This window comes from Brassica oleracea, chromosome C3 (assembly GCF_000695525.1).
Source record: "Brassica oleracea var. oleracea cultivar TO1000 chromosome C3, BOL, whole genome shotgun sequence".
Classification (NCBI taxonomy): Eukaryota; Viridiplantae; Streptophyta; class Magnoliopsida; order Brassicales; family Brassicaceae; genus Brassica; species Brassica oleracea.
In genome coordinates this window covers 28,674,059-28,697,108 of record NC_027750.1, presented here as the reverse complement: position 1 = coordinate 28,697,108, position 23,050 = coordinate 28,674,059, and the positions used below count along the sequence as shown (strand labels likewise).

The 23,050-nt window shown below is 37.6% G+C and overlaps 5 protein-coding genes across 11 annotated transcripts; 4 read left to right on the top strand and 1 right to left on the bottom strand.

Annotated features, from left to right (window-relative positions):
- Positions 1–1,393: 1,393 nt before the first annotated feature.
- On the top strand, positions 1,394–2,473 carry LOC106328982 (ethylene-responsive transcription factor 7-like). Its single transcript, XM_013767539.1, has one exon. It carries the CDS (start codon positions 1,510–1,512, stop codon positions 2,152–2,154), a length of 645 nt encoding a protein of 214 aa, XP_013622993.1. The 5' UTR covers positions 1,394–1,509; the 3' UTR covers positions 2,155–2,473.
- A 5,143-nt stretch (positions 2,474–7,616) lies between these two features.
- LOC106328929 lies at positions 7,617–10,221 on the top strand. The gene is made up of 4 exons (XM_013767471.1): positions 7,617–8,355; positions 8,889–9,338; positions 9,424–9,745; positions 9,854–10,221. The coding sequence occupies exons 1-4, from the start codon at positions 7,915–7,917 to the stop codon at positions 9,988–9,990; spliced, it is 1,350 nt and encodes a 449-aa protein (XP_013622925.1). The 5' UTR covers positions 7,617–7,914; the 3' UTR covers positions 9,991–10,221.
- Positions 10,222–11,948: 1,727 nt separating this feature from the next.
- Positions 11,949–13,836, top strand: LOC106329313. The gene is made up of 3 exons (XM_013767953.1): positions 11,949–13,151; positions 13,219–13,403; positions 13,475–13,836. Exons 1-3 carry the CDS (start codon positions 12,326–12,328, stop codon positions 13,721–13,723), a joined length of 1,260 nt encoding a protein of 419 aa, XP_013623407.1. The 5' UTR covers positions 11,949–12,325; the 3' UTR covers positions 13,724–13,836.
- A 1,153-nt stretch (positions 13,837–14,989) lies between these two features.
- LOC106336351 (pumilio homolog 5-like) lies at positions 14,990–18,994 on the top strand. 7 transcript variants are annotated; one of them, XM_013775162.1, is made up of 10 exons: positions 14,990–15,119; positions 15,571–16,127; positions 16,205–16,242; positions 16,288–17,205; positions 17,417–17,558; positions 17,644–17,751; positions 17,827–18,045; positions 18,115–18,225; positions 18,296–18,490; positions 18,559–18,994. In XM_013775162.1, the coding sequence occupies exons 2-10, from the start codon at positions 15,576–15,578 to the stop codon at positions 18,766–18,768; spliced, it is 2,493 nt and encodes an 830-aa protein (XP_013630616.1). In that variant the 5' UTR covers positions 14,990–15,119; positions 15,571–15,575; the 3' UTR covers positions 18,769–18,994. The 7 variants fall into 7 exon arrangements, with proteins under 7 accessions (XP_013630616.1, XP_013630617.1, XP_013630614.1 ...); XM_013775163.1 differs by having other exon boundaries at positions 16,205–16,595; positions 16,686–17,205; XM_013775160.1 differs by having other exon boundaries at positions 16,205–17,205; positions 17,827–18,039; positions 18,559–18,730; positions 18,802–18,994.
- A 12-nt stretch (positions 18,995–19,006) lies between these two features.
- On the bottom strand, positions 19,007–20,840 carry LOC106336353 (probable mitochondrial adenine nucleotide transporter BTL1). Its single transcript, XM_013775164.1, has 4 exons — positions 20,519–20,840; positions 20,085–20,179; positions 19,432–20,003; positions 19,007–19,365 (listed from the first exon to the last, which is right to left on the bottom strand). Exons 1-4 carry the CDS (start codon positions 20,639–20,641, stop codon positions 19,109–19,111), a joined length of 1,047 nt encoding a protein of 348 aa, XP_013630618.1. The 5' UTR covers positions 20,642–20,840; the 3' UTR covers positions 19,007–19,108.
- Positions 20,841–23,050: the final 2,210 nt, after the last annotated feature.

Below are 23,050 nucleotides of genomic sequence, written 5' to 3'. Positions count from 1 at the left end.
GTTTGCGGAAAAGTCAACCCGCTGGTCAAAGTCAACCCGGTCAAGCTTTGACCAGAAATCGATTTGACTAAACCGACCGGTTTACCCTAACCGAACCGAAATCAATTTAAACCGGTCAAACCAGTCAATCCACCGGTTTACCGAGTCAACCGAGTTGACTCACCGGGTTGACTCGGCCGAGTTGACCGAGTCGCCGGCGAGTCACCGGTGTCGGTCACCGGCGGCGACGGCGGAGCTTACCAGCGGCGAAGGCGGCGGCGACGATTTCCGGCGGCGGCGCGTGAACGACACGCGCGAAGTCGACGAAACTTGCGGGGGCGCGTACGGCTTTGTCCGGACTCCGATTGAGGCGCGGTCGGCGGCTACGGCTTCGTCTCGTCGAGAGTAACACGATGGTGGTCTTGGATTCACGAGATTCATCACGGTTAGAAAGTTATTGTCGAATTACTAAACGGACGAAACTAAGCTTAACTGCATGGCGGTTTCCGGCGATTCTAAGCTGCAGCGGACGGTGGTGACGAGCTCAACGTGGTCTCGAGGCGCGGTGGCTCCGGTGGCAACTCAGGTAAGCTTTCTCCCTTCCTCTTCTCTCTCTCTTTCTTTCTCTCTCTCTCTCTCTCTCTTTCTTTCTTTCTTTTAAAAAAAAAACAAGTTGGCCTTTGGGGATAGTTTGGGGTTGGGGTCATTACAATTATGAAACTAGTTTTTGATAAAAGGTGAGCAAGTTGATATTTTTGTTTAAATGTATGTTCTTATTTAGAAGTAATTGAGTTTATACGAACAACGATTCTGTGTTTTCTGCATTGATGCATTTCCTCAACAGCATTTACTTTTCCACGGGAGAGGGGAGGTGATGATGAGTTGATGACGATAAGCTTGTCTCGTTTTCGTGTAGGGTCCCAAGACGCAGAAGAACTCACTTAAATAAATTAATAATTTCGAGGAATATCGTAGTATATTATTAATTCAAAAATAAAATAAAGTAGATAAGGATGTCTTGGTCATTATGCGTTGAGTCGATATGCGATTAGTATAATAAATTAATAATAATAATAAACAAAGAGGATTATTTTTATTTTATACGTATTGTGGTCAGAGTCAAGACAGAGAGCAAGTGCTTACCCTCTTTTGCTTTAATTTCTTCGCATTTCGAGACATATCTCCTGTGAACTCTTTTAAAGTCTTTCAAGTTCTGTAATAAACCGAAAATAATTAAATTGTTATATTCAATAATCGAATAAAAGTCAAAAGTAAAAGGAAAATAGAATCGGAGTTTGGAAACTAATACGTCATAAAGGAAAAACTATTTCAACCATAATAAATAATAATAAAAAACAATGTTTTTTGAGTAAATTTTGAAAGAAACTATATAAATAAATAAAAAAAATTAAATAGCTTTATGCAGAAGAAAATAAACTATTCCTCACCTTTCCTCCATCTTCATCAACTTCACACACAGATCTCTTCTCAATCACATTACTACTTCTGGTTCTCCCACCTTTCTTCACCATGAGGAAAGGGAGAGGCTCTTCCGTCGTTCCACCAGCCCTTCACGGATCTGTGAAGGAGCCGAGGTACAGAGGCGTTAGGAAGAGACCTTGGGGCCGTTTCGCCGCCGAGATCCGTGACCCCTTGAAAAAATCCCGAGTCTGGCTCGGCACGTTCGACTCCGCCGAGGAGGCCGCACGCGCCTACGACGCAGCCGCTCGTAACCTCCGTGGTCCAAAGGCCAAAACCAACTTCCAAATCGACTGCTCTCCTTCCTCTCCTCTCCAACCGCTCAATCATCGGAACCAGATCGATCCCTTTATGGACCACCGGTTATACGCCGGAGAGCAGGAGGTTATTATCATCAGTCGGCCGGCGAGTAGCACCATGAGCAGCACCGTTAAGTCGTGTAGCGGAGTGAGACCAGCTTCTTCTTCGGTGGCGAAACCGTTACCTGCGACCAAGAGATATCCGAGGACTCCGCCGGTCGCTCCGGAGGATTGCCGCAGCGACTGCGATTCTTCGTCGTCGGTTGTTGACGACGGAGACGACATAGCTTCGTCGTCTTCGCGGCCGTTTACATTTGATCTTAATTTTCCGCCGTTGGATGGCGTTGACTTATTCGCAGTCGCAGACGATCTCCACTGCACCGATCTACGTCTTTGATCTTTTGAGAAAAGATGATGAAGAAGTGATAGGGAGAGAGAGAGAGTTTGTGTTAAGATCTGTTATTGTAAGAACCAGATCTGTATGTTCACTTGTCTGTTTCTTATAAAGATCAAACCTTTGTTATATGTAACACTTATATAGCTGCTGATGATTCTTAATGATTCAAAATCCAAAGTTTTAGAATTTATAGAGTATCTATCACTGATGTGCTTATGGATGGTTTGGAGTATGAAGCTGCATTTTCATAAATACATTTTATGTGTAACATAGGCACTTGTTTGTCTTTGATCTTGATAAAAATTATGGTTTTATTCTAGAGGTAAGCCTTTTAGTGCTTCTTGTGATCTGAGTTTGGCTATGAAATGGAAGTAATCTATGAGGGACATAGAAGATCTGAACGGTTTCATAAGCTTGAAGAAACAAGGATGGTGAAGCTCCTTTGCTACCTAATTAGGTGGTTTAAAGAAATAAGTTGGAATATTCAATATTCATTGTAAATTGCTAAGCCCTCTGAAGTGTTTCATTCATCTTTTTAGGTGCAGCAGGAAGGCAATAAAGGCTTTACATTTCGTGTACCCAATCCGCGTTTGAATTTTGAGCAACAGAGAGGTGGCCTAGGTATGGTCAATGCGTAAATGGCCAAATCTTTAGGTTAAAGGTTGGTGGCTGAGATGATGTTGATCTGTAAATGCTGTTGGGTGGTAGAGTTCGCTGTGTATGTTTGACCATTTGATTAAAATTTGCTGGGCGAGTTGTCCTAAAATTGGTATCTACTTTGCTTCTCTGCCACGGATTCAGACAGTGAATCTTTGTATTTGAAGAAAGACCAAGCTTTTGTTTTTATTTTTACACGGGCAAGGCTTGTAATGGAAAATCTTGAAAGATATTGTGGAATTTTAAGAAGTGATGATGTCTTGTTCTTTACTCCCAATATTTATTACATGAACCTGTCTCAACTCTTAAGTCGCTTTCGCTTTCTTTTTTAGGGTTCGGATTCTGGTCCAAATATAAGAATTTCGAAATAGTCTACAATGTTCCATTACTGTTGTAACCTTTCGAAAATTGAGGGGGCCGAGAGTGAGTCTCTCATAATGGTATGGTGCAGGTTCGAATCTTTTGGGTTCTTACATAATAGCTTTATCTCAAACTTTCGAAATAGTTCATTTGTTTTTGGCTAAGCGATCTATTTTCTCGTGGAAACTATAGCTAATATGCTAGATCATCATCTCATATTTCACAAACCAGAAATGATCTATTCTTTCTTGTCGAAACCATCAAAGATATATGTCATAGCCTGGGCGTTCGGGTCGGGTTCGGGTCTTTTCGCGTCCTAAATATTTAGACCCAATAGGTACTTAGAAATTTTCGGTTCGGGTTCTGGTTGGTTCTTCTCGGGTCCGGGTCGGTTCAGATCTATAATTAAAATACCCATAAAATACCCGTAATTTTTCGGGTCCATATCGGGTTCGGGTATTTAGGATCTGAAAAGGACATGATATACTCAATTCCATCAACTTTAGTTGAATATTTGTCATATATATCTAAAATTTTACAAAACAACTTAAATGAAACTATTAATAATTAAAATAAAACATTTTAAAACTCTAAATTTTACATTTTAAAGCTTTATATTACTTTAAAAATATTAAAAAATAATAACAAATGTTGTTAACAAAAGATATTTCAACTAAACCATAAAATAATATATATAAAATAGAACACAAAAACATCATAGTTTTAGATATACATGTTTTAATTCAGGTACAAATCGGTTCTTATTGAGTCGGGTATATTCGGGTCGGTTCTTTTCTGGTCCGGATCTATTCGGGTCGGTTCCTTTTCGGTTCCGGTTCTTTCGGGTAAAAAACAATTTAGACCCAAAAGGTACTTGTAAATTTTTGGTCCGGTTCCGGGTCGGGTATTTTCGGATCGGTTCCGGTTTGGGTCTTCGGATCCGGGTTAAAATGCCCAGGCCTAACTAAGCTATGACGTTCTGAGTTCTGAGTTCTGACAAACTTCTGAACACAATTTAGTTTGGCCTGCGTGTTCCGAGCATGGCTTGCATTTTTGTGACAGAAATGATGTCAGCCCATTAAAGCTTATGCCCGCCCGTTTCTACTCTTTCACTTGAAAGTTATAGTATTGTTTAGTCACAAGATTACATCTTCTACCATCTCAGCCTTTGCCATACTTTTTTCAATTTTGTGGGAGTTGGGAGTTGGTTACGACTTACGAGTTTTAGGTTCAAATACATACGTTGGGAGGTTAGGGATCATTGCTGGTTGCTAATACGACTTATTTGCTATAGAAATATCGAAGAAAAAATAAGTAAAAGAGATTACCAATCTTTTTTTTTAAACCAATCAAATCTAGAAGACCAATCAAATCTTATAAACCAAAGTTTAAACCACATAAGGGCTGTTCGTTTGGTTGCCGCCGGCGGCAGCGGCAGCGTCAACATTTTGCGTCAACTCTTGTTCATTTCGTTGACGCAGGAAGCTGCGTCTGACGCCGCGTGCGAACGCCGCGTCCGAATGCCGCGTCCTGCGACTGACGCCGATAAAACCTGCCGTCGTGATATAATATGCGGCAGCGTCAGCGTCAGCGGCAGCGTCAGCGTCTGCGAAACGAACAACAACTGTCTTCATTGACGCTGCTGCCGCCGCTGACGCTGAAACCTGCGGCAACCAAACGAACAGGGCTATATTCATATTTACATACTCTCGTCCATTTTTTATTTTTTTTTTGGTAAATTATCCATTTTTTAATTATGATGCGTTTCAGCTGCTGATTCCAATTTACTGTGAAACTTGATATATGATATGATTCATTTTCGTGTGTTCTGTTCAAACTTTTGTATCAGATATACCCATGAAAATAATCAAAAATAAAATAGTTTACATACTAGTATTAAGAATTATACATGAAATCTTTTTCTTCAAAAAAAAAACTGTTCAACATGTTTAACAATTGATGGATATACGCAATCTATTTATTTCAAGAAAACTAATTATGAATAAATTGAAATTTAACAAAATTAATAAATTAATTATTTGAGAATATTAACAAAATTAATAATTATTTATTTTTCTTTTTAATTTCTAAAAAAAAATATTTTATTTTTCCAGTACACAGACGTGAATGGATAGCTATTTGCAATGTCACAAGCAATCATAAAGCAAGCCCATGAATGAAATATTTGCGGCTTATGGCTAGGTCGCTAGAGATGTTTCCGGACAGCGTGTGGTGCTACGGCCAGGCCCGGTTTTGGTGTCGCGGCAAGCATGGGCGAGCATACAGCTTGGTTTCTTGGAGCTCTTCTCGGTAAGGGTTACTTGAATCCATCTCTTTTATTGTTTGTCTAGTACTTCAATGACATTGATGATTATAAGCTTCAAAGAGTTCATCGGAACTAGCTATTCTAAAGACGACTAGGAAAATTCCGGCATCCGAGGAAATGAGAAGAACCTCATTTTTTTGAGAAACTCGTCAATGGTTGAAAACGGTAACCGATTCCTTAAGGATTTTAAAAGCTGATTGTCGGAACCTGCCGAGTTTAGTGAATTGGCAAAGTTGTGAATGTAATATGACTTGGAAAATTTTGTTCAAATCGAACTTGTAATCAGATCTGAATTTTCGTTTTTCAGGTTGAATACAATTTTAATTTTTTTAAAAATTGCAAAATATTATTTTATGATCCATTTATTATATTCATTTTAAGATAGGGACATTGAAAGTATAGGTTCCATTATCCTTCGACTTATTATTAAGACATGCCGCCGGGAACTAGAATTCTTAATTAATCTTTAACTAGATCTCGATCCGCGCAACCGCGCGGATTTTTGTTTTCATTTATTTTTATATAAACATTTTGTTTTCTATTGTAAATTGATATATATTATAATACATATATGTGTCTATCAATTTTTAAAACATAATAAGTTTACAATATTTTTTTTCATTGAATATTAAATTTTCATATGTATTTATATCTTCTTCTATATATACATATTCGGAGTATTATTTCATTATTAAAATCGTAACTATATATATAAATATTAGTAAAATATTGTTTTATTGTCATATTCAAAGATATTTTAACATTTCACAAATTTAGAAAGTTTTTAAAAAATTAAAATTTTTCTTTCATAGATTTATATTATCGAGTAAATAATTAAACATTTAGTTTTTGTTTAATGTTTAAAATAAACTATATAGTTTAAAATTTGTTTTCATTGGTTTAAGGTAGTAAAGATTAATCATTGTTAGATAATATGATTTTTGTTATTTAAAAAAAATCTATATAATTTTAAAAGTTAACATCGACAAATATTTAAATAATAAGCATATGGAAGTATAATATTACAACATTAAATTATATCTATTTAATTTATATTATCTATAAATTCAATGGATCATCTATTGTTTAAATCCAATTATTGATAGCCCAATAAAATTTCTTGGTAAACCGAAAATTTAAATGATAAGATTAGAGATTAAATGTAACATGAATTTTTAGAAATATGTTCATTAGGTCTTTTTTTAAAAAAAATCACACATGAATCAAGGTTGTGGCTTATGTTTTAATATATAAGATTCGTATCATTAAAAGTTAAGAGAACAAATTAAGAGTTTACGAGTTCAGTTGATCTAATTAATATATTATGTTTCTTTGTTAAGAATGTCAAATTAATTTAGTGGTAATTATAAGCTCCTTACCAACATACGTGGCGCCGTATGTACGGTGATTTGCGTAATATGTGGCCTAAATTTTAAACATTACATGTCGACATCCTACAGCCTGTTTGTTCACACTATCCATCATCTTGTTGTATGCTTTGCAACTCTTCATGTTTTTCTAATACTTTTTCACTGTCACGTACTTTTTCCCCCGATAAATGATAATGATTAGAACTATAATCCATAAGACAAAGGTATTCGATTAATAAAAAAACTAAGAAATGTTGACAATTATGTGAATAAATTCATTGATTAGATCAAGTTTGTTAGACATAATAACTAATAACGATTTATTGTTTATGATTCAAATTAATCATCTATGAACAAGTTATATAATTCGTTGTATAGGAGTGGAGAACAGTTTAATCAGTAATCAACTAAAACCTGTTAAAAAACACGTCCTACATTAAGTTGCATGCTATTAAGCTTTTCATTTTTATATGGTAATGAAAAATTTGATCAGAAATTGTTTTATTTCTAAAAAATTAAAAAATCCAATAGATTATAGGAAATAAAAATAAAAAAACTTTCTGTGAAAAAAATTTCAAAAAATCCTAGGGAAAAATATCAGCAATGCCCCGTGATTGTCAAATCAGGATTTTCTCATGAACACACATCGACATTTCTTTTTGTTTAATGAAAACATAAATACATTTCTTTTTGTTAGATTGTAAAACAAAAGTCAGCCTTATAGAAACACATAAACAATCACTTATACAACATAAACCCGAAGGCATAATAAAACAAAAACAAAAAAAACAAGCACGTTAAGAAATAAGGTTATACAAAAAGACATAAACATCATCTTCAAAGTAACAACATTCATAGTAATTGGTTTATTACAACTGTTAGTTTGTATCTGTATATGGTTGGTTGTCAAAGGCCGCGTTAACATCAATCATAAATAACCTTAACAATTTTTAGCTATATCCCTGATTCTCTAGCCTTGTTCATCCAACCGCGTCATCAATAATATCCAAAAACAAAAACAGAGAACCTCTCTCTCCCCTCTCGTCCATGGCGGACATCGACATCGGAACCGCAGCAGGAGGAGACAGAGGAGGAAGGCGAGAGCCGCTCATTAACCGTGAAAACAAGTTCACGCGCTGCGTCTCTCACGCGCAGGACGAGCTCCAGAGTTTCCGGAAATACCTGAGATGGATGTGCGTGGATCAGTCGAGCCCTTGGACGGCGGTTCTGTCTTGGTCCATGTTCGTCGTCTTCACGCTCGTGGTCCCGGCCACGTCTCACTTCGTGATCGCTTGCGCTGACTGCGACAGCCATCACTCGAGGCCGTATGATTCCGTGGTTCAGCTTTCTCTCAGCAGCTTTGCTTCCCTTTCTTTCCTCTGTCTCTCGAGATTCGTCAGCAAGTATGGTCTCCGACGGTTCCTCTTCTTCGATAAGCTTTGGCACGAGAGTGAGACTGTTCGCCAAGGCTACACCAATCAGCTCAACGTGAGTTTTGTTCTTTCTTTTGATCGTTTCCAATTCCAAGTTTCCAATTCTTGATTGGTTTCAAGACCCGTCCTAAGATTTAGGAGCCATAAACATTTTTAAATGAATTTTAAACATTTTTTAAATGAATTTTAAACATTTCAAAATGAATTTTATTATAAAAATTCTTTACATAGTTTAGAAGCTTTAAAATCTATGTATAAAAGTTTTTTTTTTAAATTTCTGGAGGCCAAAACTAATGTTTCATTCGATTTTTGACCAGGATCGGCTTTGTTCCTTGTTGTGTCCAATTTGAATATGGGTTCTTCCTATAAGTGTCTGAAAATTTGAATCTGTGGTTTTTCTGTATAAATCTTGGTAAATATTAAAATGGTGGTGTAAACAATGACCTAGTATGAATCTTGAAAACCCTCTTTGTTTACTTGCTTCACAAGTATTAAGTGTTTTTTATTTTGCTTTTGTTTATATGAATTAGCACATAGCCCCATGTGTATAGTTGTGTTCTATAATCTCTCAACTCTTTTGTTATGCAGAGATCGCTTAAGATTCTCTCCTACTTCGTCACGCCTTGTGTCTTAGCGACGAGCGCATACAAGATATGGTGGTACGCTTCAGGCGCTTCTCGGATTCCATTCCTCGGTAACGTTCTCCTGAGTGATACAGTCGCTTGTCTGATGGAGATCTGCTCGTGGCTCTACCGTACTACCGTGATCTTCCTAGTTTGTGTCCTCTTCCGTCTCATCTGCCATCTTCAAATCCTCAGGCTCCAAGACTTTGCTCAGGTTTTCCAAATGGATTCAGATGTTGGTACCATCTTGTCTGAACATCTCCGCATCAGACGTCACCTGAGAATCATCAGCCACCGATTCAGGACATTCATTTTGTTGTCATTGATTCTTGTCACTGGAAGTCAGTTTTACTCTCTGCTTATTACCACTAAGGCCCATGCTGAATTGAATATCTACAAAACTGGAGAACTCGCAGTAAGTTTTTTGTTTTTGTTTCACTTTCTATTGGATCTTGATGAATCTTGATGAAGTTTTTTTTTTTGGTTTGTGATCATCTCAGCTATGTTCAGTGACGCTGGTCACTGCGCTGCTCATTCTACTACGAAGTGCCTCAAAGATCACACACAAGGCTCAGGCGGTGACTTGCCTTGCCGCCAAGTGGCATGTATGCGCAACAATAGAATCCTTTGAGACAGTGGAAGGAGGGAGTCCAAGGTTAGTTGATAGAGAAAGTGGACACGGGTTCTCTTCAAAAGATGTTGATACTGGAGATACGGACGACAGTGAGGATTATGGAGACGAAGAAGATGATTTTGATAACAATAATCTCATCCCTGCTTATGCTTATAGCACTATATCATTCCAAAAACGACAAGCTCTAGGTAACATATATATATATATATATATATATATATATATGCCTATGCATACACACAAATCTTTTTCACACCTCTAGTAATCTAATTATTACTCATTGTTGGATATTGCAGTGAACTACTTCGAGAACAATAAAGCAGGAATCACGGTGTTTGGGTTTACACTTGATAGAAGTACTCTTCATACAATATTCGGTATTGAAATGTCGCTTGTTCTTTGGCTTTTGGGTAAGACCATTGGCATCTCTTGAATCATTCTTTTGATCAGAGTTTTGGCTCCTTTGTTGGATGATATTGCTACTTGCATAAGAGGCTTTCTGTAAAAATATAATATTTACTGATTTTTATTTTTATTATTGTAAATCATCTTATTTTGTAACAAGTTTTCATATGTTTAACGAGAGATCATACAGAAATGAGATTGGTTCTTACAAAGTTCATGCATTTGTATCTCTGTTATATATGTGATTTTCTAATTAAAGTTAATATGGAAATCATGTTTTTGTCAATTTTGTAAGCAGAGCTTAGCGTGAGAGTCTGAGAGAGACAAGAGACGATGTAGCAGATGAAAATAAAAACACAGACAAAAACAAAAAGGCCAAATGATCCCATTGATCCACTATGACCACATGCTACCTGATGTCGGTTGAATCCAATCCCAGTCGACCAAACCGTAAACTGGACTTAGATTCGAAAGGACAACCAATTGTGTTTTATACCAAAAAGATAACTTAATCTAACAAGACTAGCAAGTCCAACTAAGAAGTCGAGTGGGCACAAAGTACGGTAAATTTTGGTTCAATCGTTTCGATTTGGTCCGAAAAATCAAAATATACTAACTCTACGGATCAAAGCAAATATTAATATGTAATTATGTAATAACATGTGTTTTATGCAGAATGAGATATTTCTAAAATATTTACTAAATAAAATAAGTTCTTTTAAAAAATGACAACTCAGGTACATAGACACCAAATCTCATATCTTATTCACATTGGATTTTGCTGAACTACTTTGCGAACAACAAAGCAGGAATCACAGTGTCTGGGTTTACACTTGATAGAAGTACTCTTCATACTATTTTCGGGATCAAAATGTGGTTCTTTCTCTGGCTTTTGGGTAAGACCAGCATTTCTTGAATCTGTCTTTGGATCAGAAGAGCTCTCATGGTTTTGGCTCCCTTGTTGGATGATATTGCTACTACATATGTGTACACAAAAGGCTCTCTGTATAGTATCACATTTCCTAATTTTTATTGTATTATTGTAAATCATCTCGATTTGTTCTTTGGTGCGTTGAATTTGTAACAAGTTTTTATAATATTCAACGAGAGATTGTACAGTAAATTAGATTGGTCTTACAAATTTCATACACTTGTTATATATACTTAACATTCTGAATAATGGTTTCTAAATCTGTTTTCCACATTACTCAGTCGAAGTTTATATGATCTATCTGGTATGTAGTAAGTTAACATGAAAATGATGTTTTAGCCAATTTTGTAAGCTCAAGAAAATTGGTCTTATACACTTAACCTTCTAAATAATGCTTTCTAAATATGTTTTCCACAACACTCAGACGAAGTTTATATGATCTATCTGTTATGTAGTAAGTAAACATGAAATTGATGTTTTAGTTAATTTTGTAAGCTAAAAGAATCGGTAGAGAATAGAGATAGAAGAGTAAAAAATAAAAGCCCAATATTTCGAAAGGCCCATATGTTTCATGACAGAACCTGCAATAAGACAAGCTCGTAGATATAGATGTGGAGGAGGGCTAAATTGGTCTTTTCGGCAAGTGTGAGCAAATGGAAGGACAACAGATTTCGCGGCTTTTCTGACAATATTCTCTGTACTCTTTAACCCAATGCCCCCCTCACTTATTAAGTTTCTGCTCCCTTCTACTTTCTCAAACCAAACCAAAAAAAAAATATTTTCAAATTTAGATTTCCATATATTAACAATAAAAGAAAAACACCTTTTTAGGAAAGTAAAAGACAATTTGGACCAATGAAAAAGAAGGGTCAATGCAGGGAACCTCTCGGTCAGGGGTTTTCAAATTTCTTAGACCTGAAAATGGAAATTTTTGAGGAAAGGATTTAAAAAAGAAGAAAATAAAATTTGAAATCAAACTTTAATTATAAGTATCTCACATTTATACTGTGCTCCCTCTTCCCCAAGAAATACATAAAACAAAAGCTTTCTGTCTCTCTCTCTCTCTCTCTCTCTCTCTCTCTCTTGCAAGGTTGTTCTCTTTCTTTTTCTCTCTCTCACACTTTCTCATCAGTGTAGTCTCAGTGCACTGATTTGTTGGTGTTTAGCAGATAATGCTTTGAGTGTTATCAGCTAAAGAGAGAGAGAGAGAGAGGAATCCGAATCTGAAGTGTTTCATCTTCTGTTCTGTGTCTCTGCTTCTCTAGGGGTTATGATTCTGTGAGATCTTTCCTAGATTCATGCATCTGTGGTTGATTCTCTGATTCCTAAGAAAGGGTTCAAAACTCAGTTTGTGTCTGAAGAGAAACACACCATTACCATCTCTCTCTCTGTTCATGCAAAGTAGATCTAAAGATTTAAGCACATACACTCCATGGATTTCTTGAAAGTGAGGAGATTTCGAAAGTCACGGAAGCCAAACCTAGAGAAGGAGCAAGAACAAGCAAGGAGTGACAACACTGCAACTGGTGTGACAGATTCAGGAAAAGCAGACGAGGTAGAAGACGAGGAAGACGATGATTTCATCACCAACGAGGTCAAGAGAAGGATCAAGGAGCTAAGGAGAAACAGTTTCATGGTCTTGATACCCGAAGAAGACGAGGAAGAGGAACAAGAATCTTATCTAGGCGAAGATGAAGGAGAAGAAGAAAACTGTTCAAGCGTCTGGAGAGATGTGGTCGCTGAGGGACTTCAATGGTGGGGTGGCTTTGACGCTGTCTACGAAAAGTATTGCGAGCGTATGCTCTTCTTCGATCGCTTAACCTCTCGCCAGCTCAAAGAAATCGCTCCAAGTCCTTCAACTCCGTCAGCATCCAAGAAGAAGCTCTCATCGCCTTTTCGATGTCTTTCTCTCAAGAAAACGGATGTTCCTGATGAGGAGGAGGAGGAGGAGGAAGAAGGTATAGAGCAGACAACGGAGACGGATCCTTGTCAAGATCTCGAGACGGCTTACGTTGCTCAGCTCTGCCTCACTTGGGAGGCGCTTCACTGTCAGTACACTCAGCTTAGCCACTTGATCTCTTGCCAACCGGAAGCAGTGACTTGCTACAACCACACCGCGCAGCAGTTTCAGCAGTTCTTGGTCTTGCTGCAGAGGTATATAGAGAACGAGCCGTTTGAGCAGCATGGGTCGAGAGCTGAGCTTTATGCTCGTGGTAGGAACGCAATGCCTAGGCTTCTTCAAGCTCCCAAGATTCAAGGTGAGTTCCTAACCTCTCTAATGTGAAGTAGTAACGCTTTAGGTTGATCATTTTTCAAATATCTCAGGGTTGGATAAGAAGGAGATGGAGAAAGATTCAGACTACATGGTCCTAGCTGATGATCTCATCAGAATCATTGAGAGCTCGATCCTTACTTTCAACGTTTTCTTGAAAATGGATAAGAAGAAAAAGAACAATGGCCATTTAAATTCTACAACCCCTTTGCAACTGGTTCAGTCATCTATTGAAAAGGTAATGTCTTTAGACACAATGTGCATGCATGCTTCTTTGGTATCTGAATCTTTGTTAAAAAACACATGCAGAAGAGGGTGAAAGCTAAGGAACTTTCGAAGAAAACAAAAGGGCTGAGAAAGAAGTCTTGGCCTCAGACATGGGAAGGTGTTCAGCTTTTGTTTGCAGCCATTGACATCAAACTAGCAACAAGGGTTGTGAGGATGGGGAGGATCAGTAAAGAGCAGCTTCTGTGGTGTGAAGAGAAGATGAAAAAACTCAGCTTTTCTGGTGGGAAGCTTCAGAGACACCCATCTCCAGTTCTTTTCCCTTCTTGTTGATAATAATAATAATAATAAATGATGAATAACACAAATGATTCCATATTCAGTCTTGTCAACTGCTCTCTACTTTTTGTAGACATATCAATGAAGTGATTTGTGATTGTGTGTTCCATTGGTCTCACTGGATTTCCATTAAGGTTTCAAATACAAGGACAGTTGATTATTTTATTTTTTTTTAAACATGGGAATCTGGCAGTAATTCTCTTAGACTTGAAACTACAAGATGCAATTTTAGTTTAGTTTTAAAACTTGATTGGTCATGTGACTTCTAAACTGTTTTGACTGTGTGTTTTCTAGTTGAACTAATGACACTTAAATCTGTTAGCTTTTGGGGATAGATTCACTGTTAAGGGACCATTTTTCATTGTTGTTGTTAGGATGTAATCACATACAAAAGAATCCAATGTTGTCTTGTTGATGGGAGACTGAATGGTATGATGGTGATGATACAAAAGTGTCTTCTTCTATCACTTTCAGTGTTTTTGGACAAAGTCTTCGATATGTCATTAGAGGACTTTTGTTTCTTTATTTTCCATCATGTTAAGAACTTAAAATGAACATTTTATAATTTATGAAATCTGAAAAAAAAAAAAAAACTTGTAAAAATATACATCTCGTAGAAAAAGACTCTTGATACTTTCTTTTCGTGATTCTAAATAAACTTAGGGTATGATTTTATGTCAACAATAGCGATAATATATTGGCTAAATAAGTTTTACTCTCAGTTCAGCTACTGTATAAACCAATCAGATGAAAAAGATTTTAATAGTTTTTAAATTTATTTACTCTGATCACTGTTTAATCAAAGGGAAAGTAACTTATATTTTCCCTCATGGTTATCTCGAAGTAAATCAATATAACGCCAGATGTGACTTTTATATTTAACTTTATTATTTGTTTACTCTGTAACTTTTGCTCCCATTTACGCTACTTTATTTCTACCTATTTACTCTAGTGTTTACCAATCACAACCTTAAAAAAAAGGTTCGTGGGTTTGGTGGTGGGAGCAACAGGCAACAGAGACAGAGCCATGTTAACGTATCTCTTTCATTTAGAAGAAGTGTCAAACACGTGGCAAACCTAGTCACCGGAATGTGAAATGACGAAAAAGAACTTACTTTACCGATATCATCAAAGAACCATGTAGGGGTGTTTCAGTCATTAGACAGATAGAAGGACCTCATCGTGATTCGATATTTTGTTTTTAAAAAAGAAATTAGGAATAAAATTAGATTTTACAAAATACCAATAATGGCCGTGAGAAAAGAGAAAAACAGTCTTGACTTGAATGACTCGAAGCAGACATTGGGGTAAACTTTTCTCAGTGTTTTAGTTTTCTATCTCTCGAGAAAAACACTTTCATGGAGGTTTAACTATCACCATCAGCCATCAGGTTCTTAAACTCTGCTTCTTCTTCTTCTCTCCATCTTCCACAAGTCATGCAAGAAGCTAGTTTTATGAATAAATAAAAATGATAAAAAAGTGAAGTCTTCTACTTTTGATATCGGATCATAGACTTGGGATACGGTTAACAGTTTTGTAACGAGGTTGATGGTATGGCGTCTTTTAATGATCCTTGTGTGTCTTTGCTGATGGGTTTAGGGTTGACTTAGTTCTTAGCTTTATGTAATGGGAAAATCTTGTCTGAAAAAGGTTCAATCCTTGATGGTTATGTTTCATTCATATGCGGTCGATTACATAGGGACTCAGAGAAAAATGTATTTTGGACAAGGATCATAATTTAAAGTTCTTAAATTTAATTCTCTTATGGACTATGGTTTCAGCTTTGCTTGTTTCAAAAATTAACCTTGTCTGAAAAATTATGAAACTTCTTGTTGATGTAGAAAGTATGACGACGACGAAGAGCGCTATAAGAATGGTGGAAGGTGATCATCATATGAAGAATTGGCAACAGGCTTCTAGATTTGGTTCACAAGATATGATTGTTGAAGATTTAGCCTTCCTTATGAAAAGAAACAGGTTAGATAGTGGTAGTGCTGGTGGTGATCATATCCCTAGTAGGAGTGGAAGCGCGCCGCCTAGCGTGGAAGGTTCATTTGCAGCTCTTAGGAATCTGTTGAAGCAACAGGAAGGTAGTAGTAGCTCTGAAGTTTTAAGCAAGGCTATTGAGAGTTATGACTCTGAAGAAGAGATACGTAGGGATCCTACTTATGTAGCTTACTATTTGTCCAACATCACCTTGAATCCAAGACTCCCTCCTCCCTTAATCTCACGGGAGAATCAGCACTTGTTGAGTACAACAGCCTCTTGGGATGGTATGGGGATAAGATCTTCCTTGCATTCCTCTAGAAGATCCCTTTCAACGCATAGAGAGGAGCCTGAGGATGAGGGCTCACTGGTTGAACAACAGCCTTATGCTTCTTTCGCTAATTTGATTCAGGTACACGGTTCTCTGCTTGATTGTTACTTAAATAGATATTAAGTTTCACTTCTCTTACACTTTCTTGTGTGTTTAAGCGGCCTCACTCGGCAGAAGACATCCATGCCATTTCCTCTAGTATAGCTTCAGAAAGCACAAGAAGATTACATGAGTCTGACATTAGTTCTCTCTCCATGGATGCTATTCCTAGTGAAGATACTTTAGCCTCACAAAATTCTACTGATGCACAGAATGAGAGAACCAATATTAATCTATCTCTCTTTGGTGCTTCTCCATCCTCCATGAGGAACCAAGAGAAACAACAACACTCTCAAGGAAGGAGAATGCCACCTCCATCATATCAGGTTCAAGCTACTTCTCCTCCACAACAAATGATGCATAACTTACCAAAGATTGCAACTACTCCTACGTATACATCGACATCAGCATACATGACATCTCTGAGCCCATTTTACAATCAGTCCTCGGGTATGTACCTCCCGCAGTATAATTACAGTGGGTACCTGTCTCGTGAAGGGGCTGTTCCTATGCCATATGACATCTCACCAACTTCTTCAGGATACAACAACAACGCTAGGCTTCTCCCTGGAGGAGGACATAACACTCCTTCTCTTGTGGATCCTTTTCAGTGGCAATACTACCAACAGCCTCAAGCAGATGCGTATTCTCCTTCCTTCCAGAGCAGCGCTGACTCTGCTACTGGCTTTATGGCCAATCATGAACCTCACATCAATCCATTGAGTCCAAGTTTTGGATTGCATAGTCCGCGGCACGTGGGAAACTACTTTGCAGTGCCGCCTGGTGTGAGAGTCATGCCGCAGTATACAGGATCACCTCTTGCTAGTCCAGTGATGCCATCCTCACCGGTTGGTGGTGGGATGATGAGCCAATTTGGAAGACGAAGTGAAACAAGGTATCATCAACAAGGACCGAGTAGGAGCACAGAGATCTACCCTGGTGGATGGCAAGGAGGCAACGTTGATGATTATAAAAGACATTCTTTTCTTGATGAACTCAAGTCTCCAAATGCTCGTAAACTCGAGCTGTCTGATATTGCAGGGCGTGTTGTTGAATTCAGGTAGTGTTTATATTCTGATATCTATCGTTTTCTTTGATTATGAATAAGGGTATGTTTGAAAAATGGCTAGGTGGTAATTAGGAGCTTTATAGAGGATTATTGATTAGGCTGGTATTGTCTAGACCAATTTATTGAACACCTAGACCGGTTTCTAGAAAAAATCGTTTAGTGTAGACCTAGAACACTGAACACTTATCTTTCTTAACTTCAGTGTGGATCAGCATGGAAGCCGGTTTATACAACAGAAGTTGGAGCACTGTTCTGATGAGGAGAAAGCATCTGTCTTCAGTGAGGTTCTTCCACAAGCTTCAAAATTGATGACTGATGTATTTGGAAACTATGTTATCCAAAAAGTGAGCCACTTCTTCTGTCTGAGTTGGAAAGTTTTGTCTTGTCAAATCATAAGTTTGTTGATAAAATAGTGATGTTTTTGTTCAGTTCATAGAACATGGAACTCCAGCTCAGAGGGAGGAACTTGTGAAGCAGCTTGCTGGCCAGATGGTTTCTCTAAGCTTGCAAATGTATGGATGTCGTGTGATACAAAAGGTAAAATAAGTAAATATTAGTTTCCCCATGTCAATGTGAGTATCTGAAGTAAATGGTTTGTGCCTTATTGATAAGGCCCTTGAAGTGATAGATGTTGACCAAAAGACGGAACTGATACGTGAGCTAGATGGGAATGTAATGAAGTGTGTTAGAGACCAAAACGGAAACCATGTTATCCAAAAGTGTATAGAGAGCATGCCTGCGGATAGGATTGGATTCGTTATTGCAGCTTTCCGCGGTCAAGTTGCCACTCTTTCTACTCACCCTTATGGATGCAGAGTCATCCAGGTAAGAGTAAGTCTTTCTGAGTGTCTCTTGTGTGCCTACTTGAAAATATTCACTCTATTTGTGTTTGTGTTTTAGAGAATCTTAGAGCATTGCTCAGATGGTGAGGAGACTCGTTGTGTAATCGATGAAATCTTGGAATCTGCTTTTGCTCTTGCTCATGATCAGTATGGGAACTATGCCACTCAGGTATATGGTTAACTCAGTGATCAATGCATGCCTCGGGTGTTGTTCTTAATCTTTGTCTTGTCTCTTGTAGCATGTCTTGGAGAGAGGGAAGCCTGATGAGAGGAGAAAGATCATTGAGAAGCTGACAGGGAATGTTGTTCAGATGAGTCAGCACAAGTACGCATCCAACGTTGTGGAGAAGTGTTTGGAACATGGTGATGGTACCGAGAGAGAGTTGCTGATTGAGGAGATAATGGGAAAATCAGAGGAAGACGATCACTTGCTGGTAAGAACACAGGTTTTGAAACCACACTGGACTTTGACTGTAACACATTTTTTAATCTTATTGCGCAGGCGATGATGAAAGATCAGTACGCAAATTACGTGGTCCAGAAAGTCTTGGAGATCAGTAAAGATCAGCAAAGGGAGGTTCTGGTGCAGAGGATGAAGATTCATCTCCAGAGTTTGAGGAAGTACACATATGGGAAACACATAGTAGCTAGATTCGAACAGCTGTTTGGTGAAGGTCTGTTGCTGTCAATATTAGTTTGTGTGTGTGTCTAATGGTCTGAACTTTTTGATGTTTCATTGCTGCAGAGAGTGAAGCCTCAGAAGAAGGAACACAAGGTTAGACACTTTGGGTTGCAATTAGAAAAATAAAATATATATATCTGAAAGTACTTGTGTGCATATGTGTTTGTAACTATGAATATAAGTGTGATTGTGTGTATTATGTGAACGGTTAAAATTGATTTGCTCTTTCATTAAACTGTGAAGAACATAGAGAAAATGTTTAGCCTTATATAAAAAAAGAACTCAGCTTCTTACTAATGAGAATCAAAACTTTGAAAAATGTGATAATAGCTAGCTTCAAGAAACAATGGTAAATCTAAAAATTTCGTCATTATAGAAGTGGTTTAGTGTTGGAGGCGAGTAAAATATCTTTCCAAGCTTCATAGAAGACCCAAGTGATACCTGAAGACGGCATGACCTTCAAACAACTTGCTCCCCATCCTCTGTACAGTCCCATCACTCCTCTTTCCTTCACTACTTCCGCTATCGCCGCAGCCATGTTTGGTGGACACTCCCCCTTGAGAGCTCCCACCATCAACCTCTTCCGCGCCACTTCCAACGGGAAGCTAATGGTGCTTGCCGTTAGACCTGACAACCATTCACAACTCAATGAGAACTAAACCCGAAATAATGTAAAAGAAACTCTTAATTTACCGGCTAGAGCTCCAAGAAGAAGCATCTCTGGACGGTTTAAAGCCTTCTTGTTCTTGGACTTGCAGTAGGTGGTCTTCATTGTGTCGTACATGAAGTAATAACATGTGCTGTAAGGAAGCATCCCGACCAATGTCGGTCCTAAACCTGCGTAGAAGCCGCGGATCCCATCGTCTCTCAAAATCCTCGGTACTGCGACGCGTAGGCTCGGATAAAGCTCAGGGCTCACGGTCAATCTATCCTTGATGACTTCTAGTGGATGGCAAACGAGCGTACTGGCGATACCTGCAGCTGCACCAGCCACAGCAACGGGAGAGATCCAGGATATAGAAGGGCTGAAACTAACACCGAAAACTTCAATCTTTTCCTTCTCAATCTTCTTCAGCTTCTCTTGCGCTGAGGTCATCACACGCTTTACACACTCAAAGGTGCTTAACTCGATGGCTTGCGTTGGAACGATTCGAATCATGTTGATCTCGTTGCCTGCCCAAAGACCTACCCATCCTTGCTTCTGTACTATTTCAAGAAAGCTGCCTGGAATGGTCTTTGATCCAACACCAACAATCATCCTTGTCCTGCAATATTTCACACAGAACAATGCAGTTCAGACAAAACATCAAAGTAGGAGACGACAAGTGTTAAGAGTATACAGAAACCTTATTGTCTCAAGGGGAGCAAGAACAGCTTTGGTCATGGCTCCAGCTAAAGCCCCACTAAGAAACTCCCGAGCTTCCCTAGACTTGAAGAACTCCTGAATCAACAAAGAGATATAGCATAGCTTGTACAAAGGTTTTTGAAGTGAATAAATTAAAAACTCTTTTCAAAAAAAAAAAAAAAAAAAAGATATAGCATAGCACACAAGGGTTTCAGACAGAACACAACATATACTGTCAGAACTCACGGAAGCAAAACAGAGGAAACAAAAAAGGAAACTCACTTTATAAGAATAGTAAAAACACAACATATAGATATAGGCTACAGCATATCACACAATAGTTTGTTTCCGACATAACACAACACATATTGTTCAAACTCAGGGAAGCAAAGCAGAGAGACTGGAACAGAGGAAACAAACAGAAAAGGAACTAACTTTAACAGGAATCGTCAAGTCAGGAAACTGAGGCTGGAGACGAAGAGGAGACTCTGATGGAGATGAAGAAATAGATTCTTTCGCCTTTACTACGAACCCTTCTTTTGGAACAACCATTGTCATCTCCACTGATCTCTCTCTCTGTCTATATATATCTGTCTCCGTTTGAAAGATTTTAGACAGAACATGAGAGAGATTCAAAGAGGGCTTAAAGGGAGAATATTCAACTAAACATAATTTATTAGTGTTAATTCTTAAATAAAATAATAAAACTTTTCAGATTATGAAGAGGTTTTATTTTCAGATAGAGAGGAATAAATTTTATGGGAAGATCTTTAAAGTTTAGGGTTTAATGTCGTTGCACTTGCACCTCCCACTTGTCGAATCAAAACGCTCCTTTCTAACCCTTTATTTTCTCCCAGAATATTGTTTTCAAGCGGTAACCGATCTTTTTCAGGTTGATGGTTCGATCCGGTTCAATGGTTTTGATCGAGATTTAATTAGCCGGTCCGGTCCAGGGTTTTAGAACACGATTTGTCATTTAGTGTGTGTTCTTACTTCTTGCATGTTTTTTTTTGGTAAAATCTGACTTCTTGTATGTTTGAGACTTGAGAGTGATTAAAAGCTCTTTTCTTATTTGTTGGGTATTTCAAATATTCCTTCTTCTTCGAAATAGTTTCTAACGATTCATTTATTTTAGAGATATGTATCTGCCTTTTATGTCCTTTTTTTTCTTTTGGCCAAGAAGTTATGGAAGAAGACTATTATTGGCACCAACGCAAGTACATTCGTCCGTACCGTACAGCTGGTACGAGGTTATTGTTCGGCGAGTCCGTTTCACAAGTTAACACCAAGACTTTCGCGTTATCAATTAATGCTTTTAATCAGTGTTTTGAAACCCGACCCGGACCCGCGGTTGAACCGGTAAACCCGGTGACTCAGAAAAAATCCGGTTTGGGTTTTATGAAAAACCCAATATTTAGAAACCCGCAAAAATCCGTACAAACCCGCAAAAACCCACTAAAATCCAGAACCCGATACCGGTTGAACCACCGGTTGAACCAATAAATAACTTTTACTTTTTTTTTTAATTTTTAGATTATTTTTTATATTCTAAGTTTTCAATAAAAAAGTTAGATGCTGACGAAAAAAAAAAGTTAGGTTTTCCCTTTTCAGTTTTATAATTGTGATTTTTAGATTTTGATGAAGATTTTTCACTATGTCACCTAAAAAAATGAAGTAAACGATGATAGTTTTATATTCTAAGTTTTCAATAAAAAAGTTAGATGCTGACGAAAAAAAAAAGTTAGGTTTTCCCTTTTCAGTTTTATAATTGTGATTTTTAGATTTTGATGAAGATTTTTCACTATGTCACCTAAAAAAATGAAGTAAACGATGATAGTGAGAACCAAAATTAGTTGATGTGATTTGGCGTTAGTTTATTTCTGTTACTAACAATTTATTACAATGATCTTTTACTTTTCGTTTATTTTGAATTTGAAGTTAATTTATTATTCACATTAGATATTTAAATATTTGTGAGTTTTATATCTTGATTTTTTTAGATGTCATAACTCTTACTTTGTTACAGAAAATTTTAAATAGTCTAAACTATTTTTTTGATATTTTACATGTCAAATGAAAATAAAAAATATAAAAACTAAAGTTAAGTAATTGTTAAATACTTTTTAAACATAAGTGTATACATATCCAAACTATTATTTTATGTTTTAAAAAACATTTAGAAAATATTAAACTTTAGTTTTTATATATTTATTTTCATAGCATATATATATTATTATATAATAAAATTAATTCATTTATTAACCCGCGGTTCACCCGCGGTCGACCCAGTGACCCAACGACCCGGTAAGTCGTCCGGTTCAGTGTCCGGGTCGGGTTTAAAAACATTGCTTTTAATGTAAGAATAGGAATCAAAACCAAATCTCTATATCAATGTTATTACACTACTTTCCACTCTACCAACATTTTACATAAATTTCAAAGTACACGCTTACAAACCAAGGAGTCTTAACACACCAAGCACACTTACAAACCAAGGAGTCTAACACACCAAGCACACTTACAAACCGAGACCTTATAAAACACCACAAAATTCAGGCCGATATCATAGATGACATTAAGACAAACAGACATGCAAACATTTAAGAGAGTGGTGAAGACTAGTGTTTCTTTACCCCACGTGTGGACCTACTCAATGGTGGCTGGCTCGTTGAAGGCTTCTTCGGTGACGGCTTCTTCGGTGAAGGATTCTTCGCTGAAGGCTCTCCAAGCTCAACTTCAACGCTTGCTTCCTTCCGTGAATCTTTAAGCTTTGTCCTCATTTGCTCAAATATCTCAGCCATCTGTTTTTGTAGCCGCTGTTCCATTCCAGAGAAACTCTGCTCAAACACCTGTGCCACAAAAGCCTTCATGTCTTCATTAAAAGGCGCTTGCTTAGGTCCAGTAGAGAGAACCTTATGCTTCCTTTTTTCCATACCACGATCCGGAAGCCTCTTCTTACCCCTTCTT

What these genes read in the sequence shown, in the direction of transcription:
- LOC106328982 (XM_013767539.1), top strand. Translation starts at nt 1,510, where the DNA reads ATGAGGAAAGGGAGAGGCTCTTCCGTCGTTCCACCAGCCCTTCACGGA.
- LOC106328929 (XM_013767471.1), top strand. Translation starts at nt 7,915, where the DNA reads ATGGCGGACATCGACATCGGAACCGCAGCAGGAGGAGACAGAGGAGGA. An exon ending in GCTACACCAATCAGCTCAAC is followed by an intron (nt 8,356 to 8,888) that starts GTGAGTTTTGTT and finishes TTTGTTATGCAG; the next exon opens with AGATCGCTTAAGATTCTCTC. An exon ending in CCAAAAACGACAAGCTCTAG is followed by an intron (nt 9,746 to 9,853) that starts GTAACATATATA and finishes TGGATATTGCAG; the next exon opens with TGAACTACTTCGAGAACAAT.
- LOC106329313 (XM_013767953.1), top strand. Translation starts at nt 12,326, where the DNA reads ATGGATTTCTTGAAAGTGAGGAGATTTCGAAAGTCACGGAAGCCAAAC. An exon ending in TCAAGCTCCCAAGATTCAAG is followed by an intron (nt 13,152 to 13,218) that starts GTGAGTTCCTAA and finishes CAAATATCTCAG; the next exon opens with GGTTGGATAAGAAGGAGATG. An exon ending in TTCAGTCATCTATTGAAAAG is followed by an intron (nt 13,404 to 13,474) that starts GTAATGTCTTTA and finishes AAACACATGCAG; the next exon opens with AAGAGGGTGAAAGCTAAGGA.
- LOC106336351 (XM_013775157.1), top strand. Translation starts at nt 15,576, where the DNA reads ATGACGACGACGAAGAGCGCTATAAGAATGGTGGAAGGTGATCATCAT. An exon ending in GGGCGTGTTGTTGAATTCAG is followed by an intron (nt 17,206 to 17,416) that starts GTAGTGTTTATA and finishes TCTTAACTTCAG; the next exon opens with TGTGGATCAGCATGGAAGCC. An exon ending in GCAGAGTCATCCAGGTAAGA is followed by an intron (nt 18,046 to 18,114) that starts GTAAGTCTTTCT and finishes TTTGTGTTTTAG; the next exon opens with AGAATCTTAGAGCATTGCTC.
- LOC106336353 (XM_013775164.1), bottom strand. Translation starts at nt 20,641, where the DNA reads ATGACAATGGTTGTTCCAAAAGAAGGGTTCGTAGTAAAGGCGAAAGAA. An exon ending in ACTTGACGATTCCTGTTAAA is followed by an intron (nt 20,180 to 20,518) that starts GTTAGTTCCTTT and finishes TTGTTGATTCAG; the next exon opens with GAGTTCTTCAAGTCTAGGGA. An exon ending in TCTTCTTGGAGCTCTAGCCG is followed by an intron (nt 19,366 to 19,431) that starts GTAAATTAAGAG and finishes AATGGTTGTCAG; the next exon opens with GTCTAACGGCAAGCACCATT.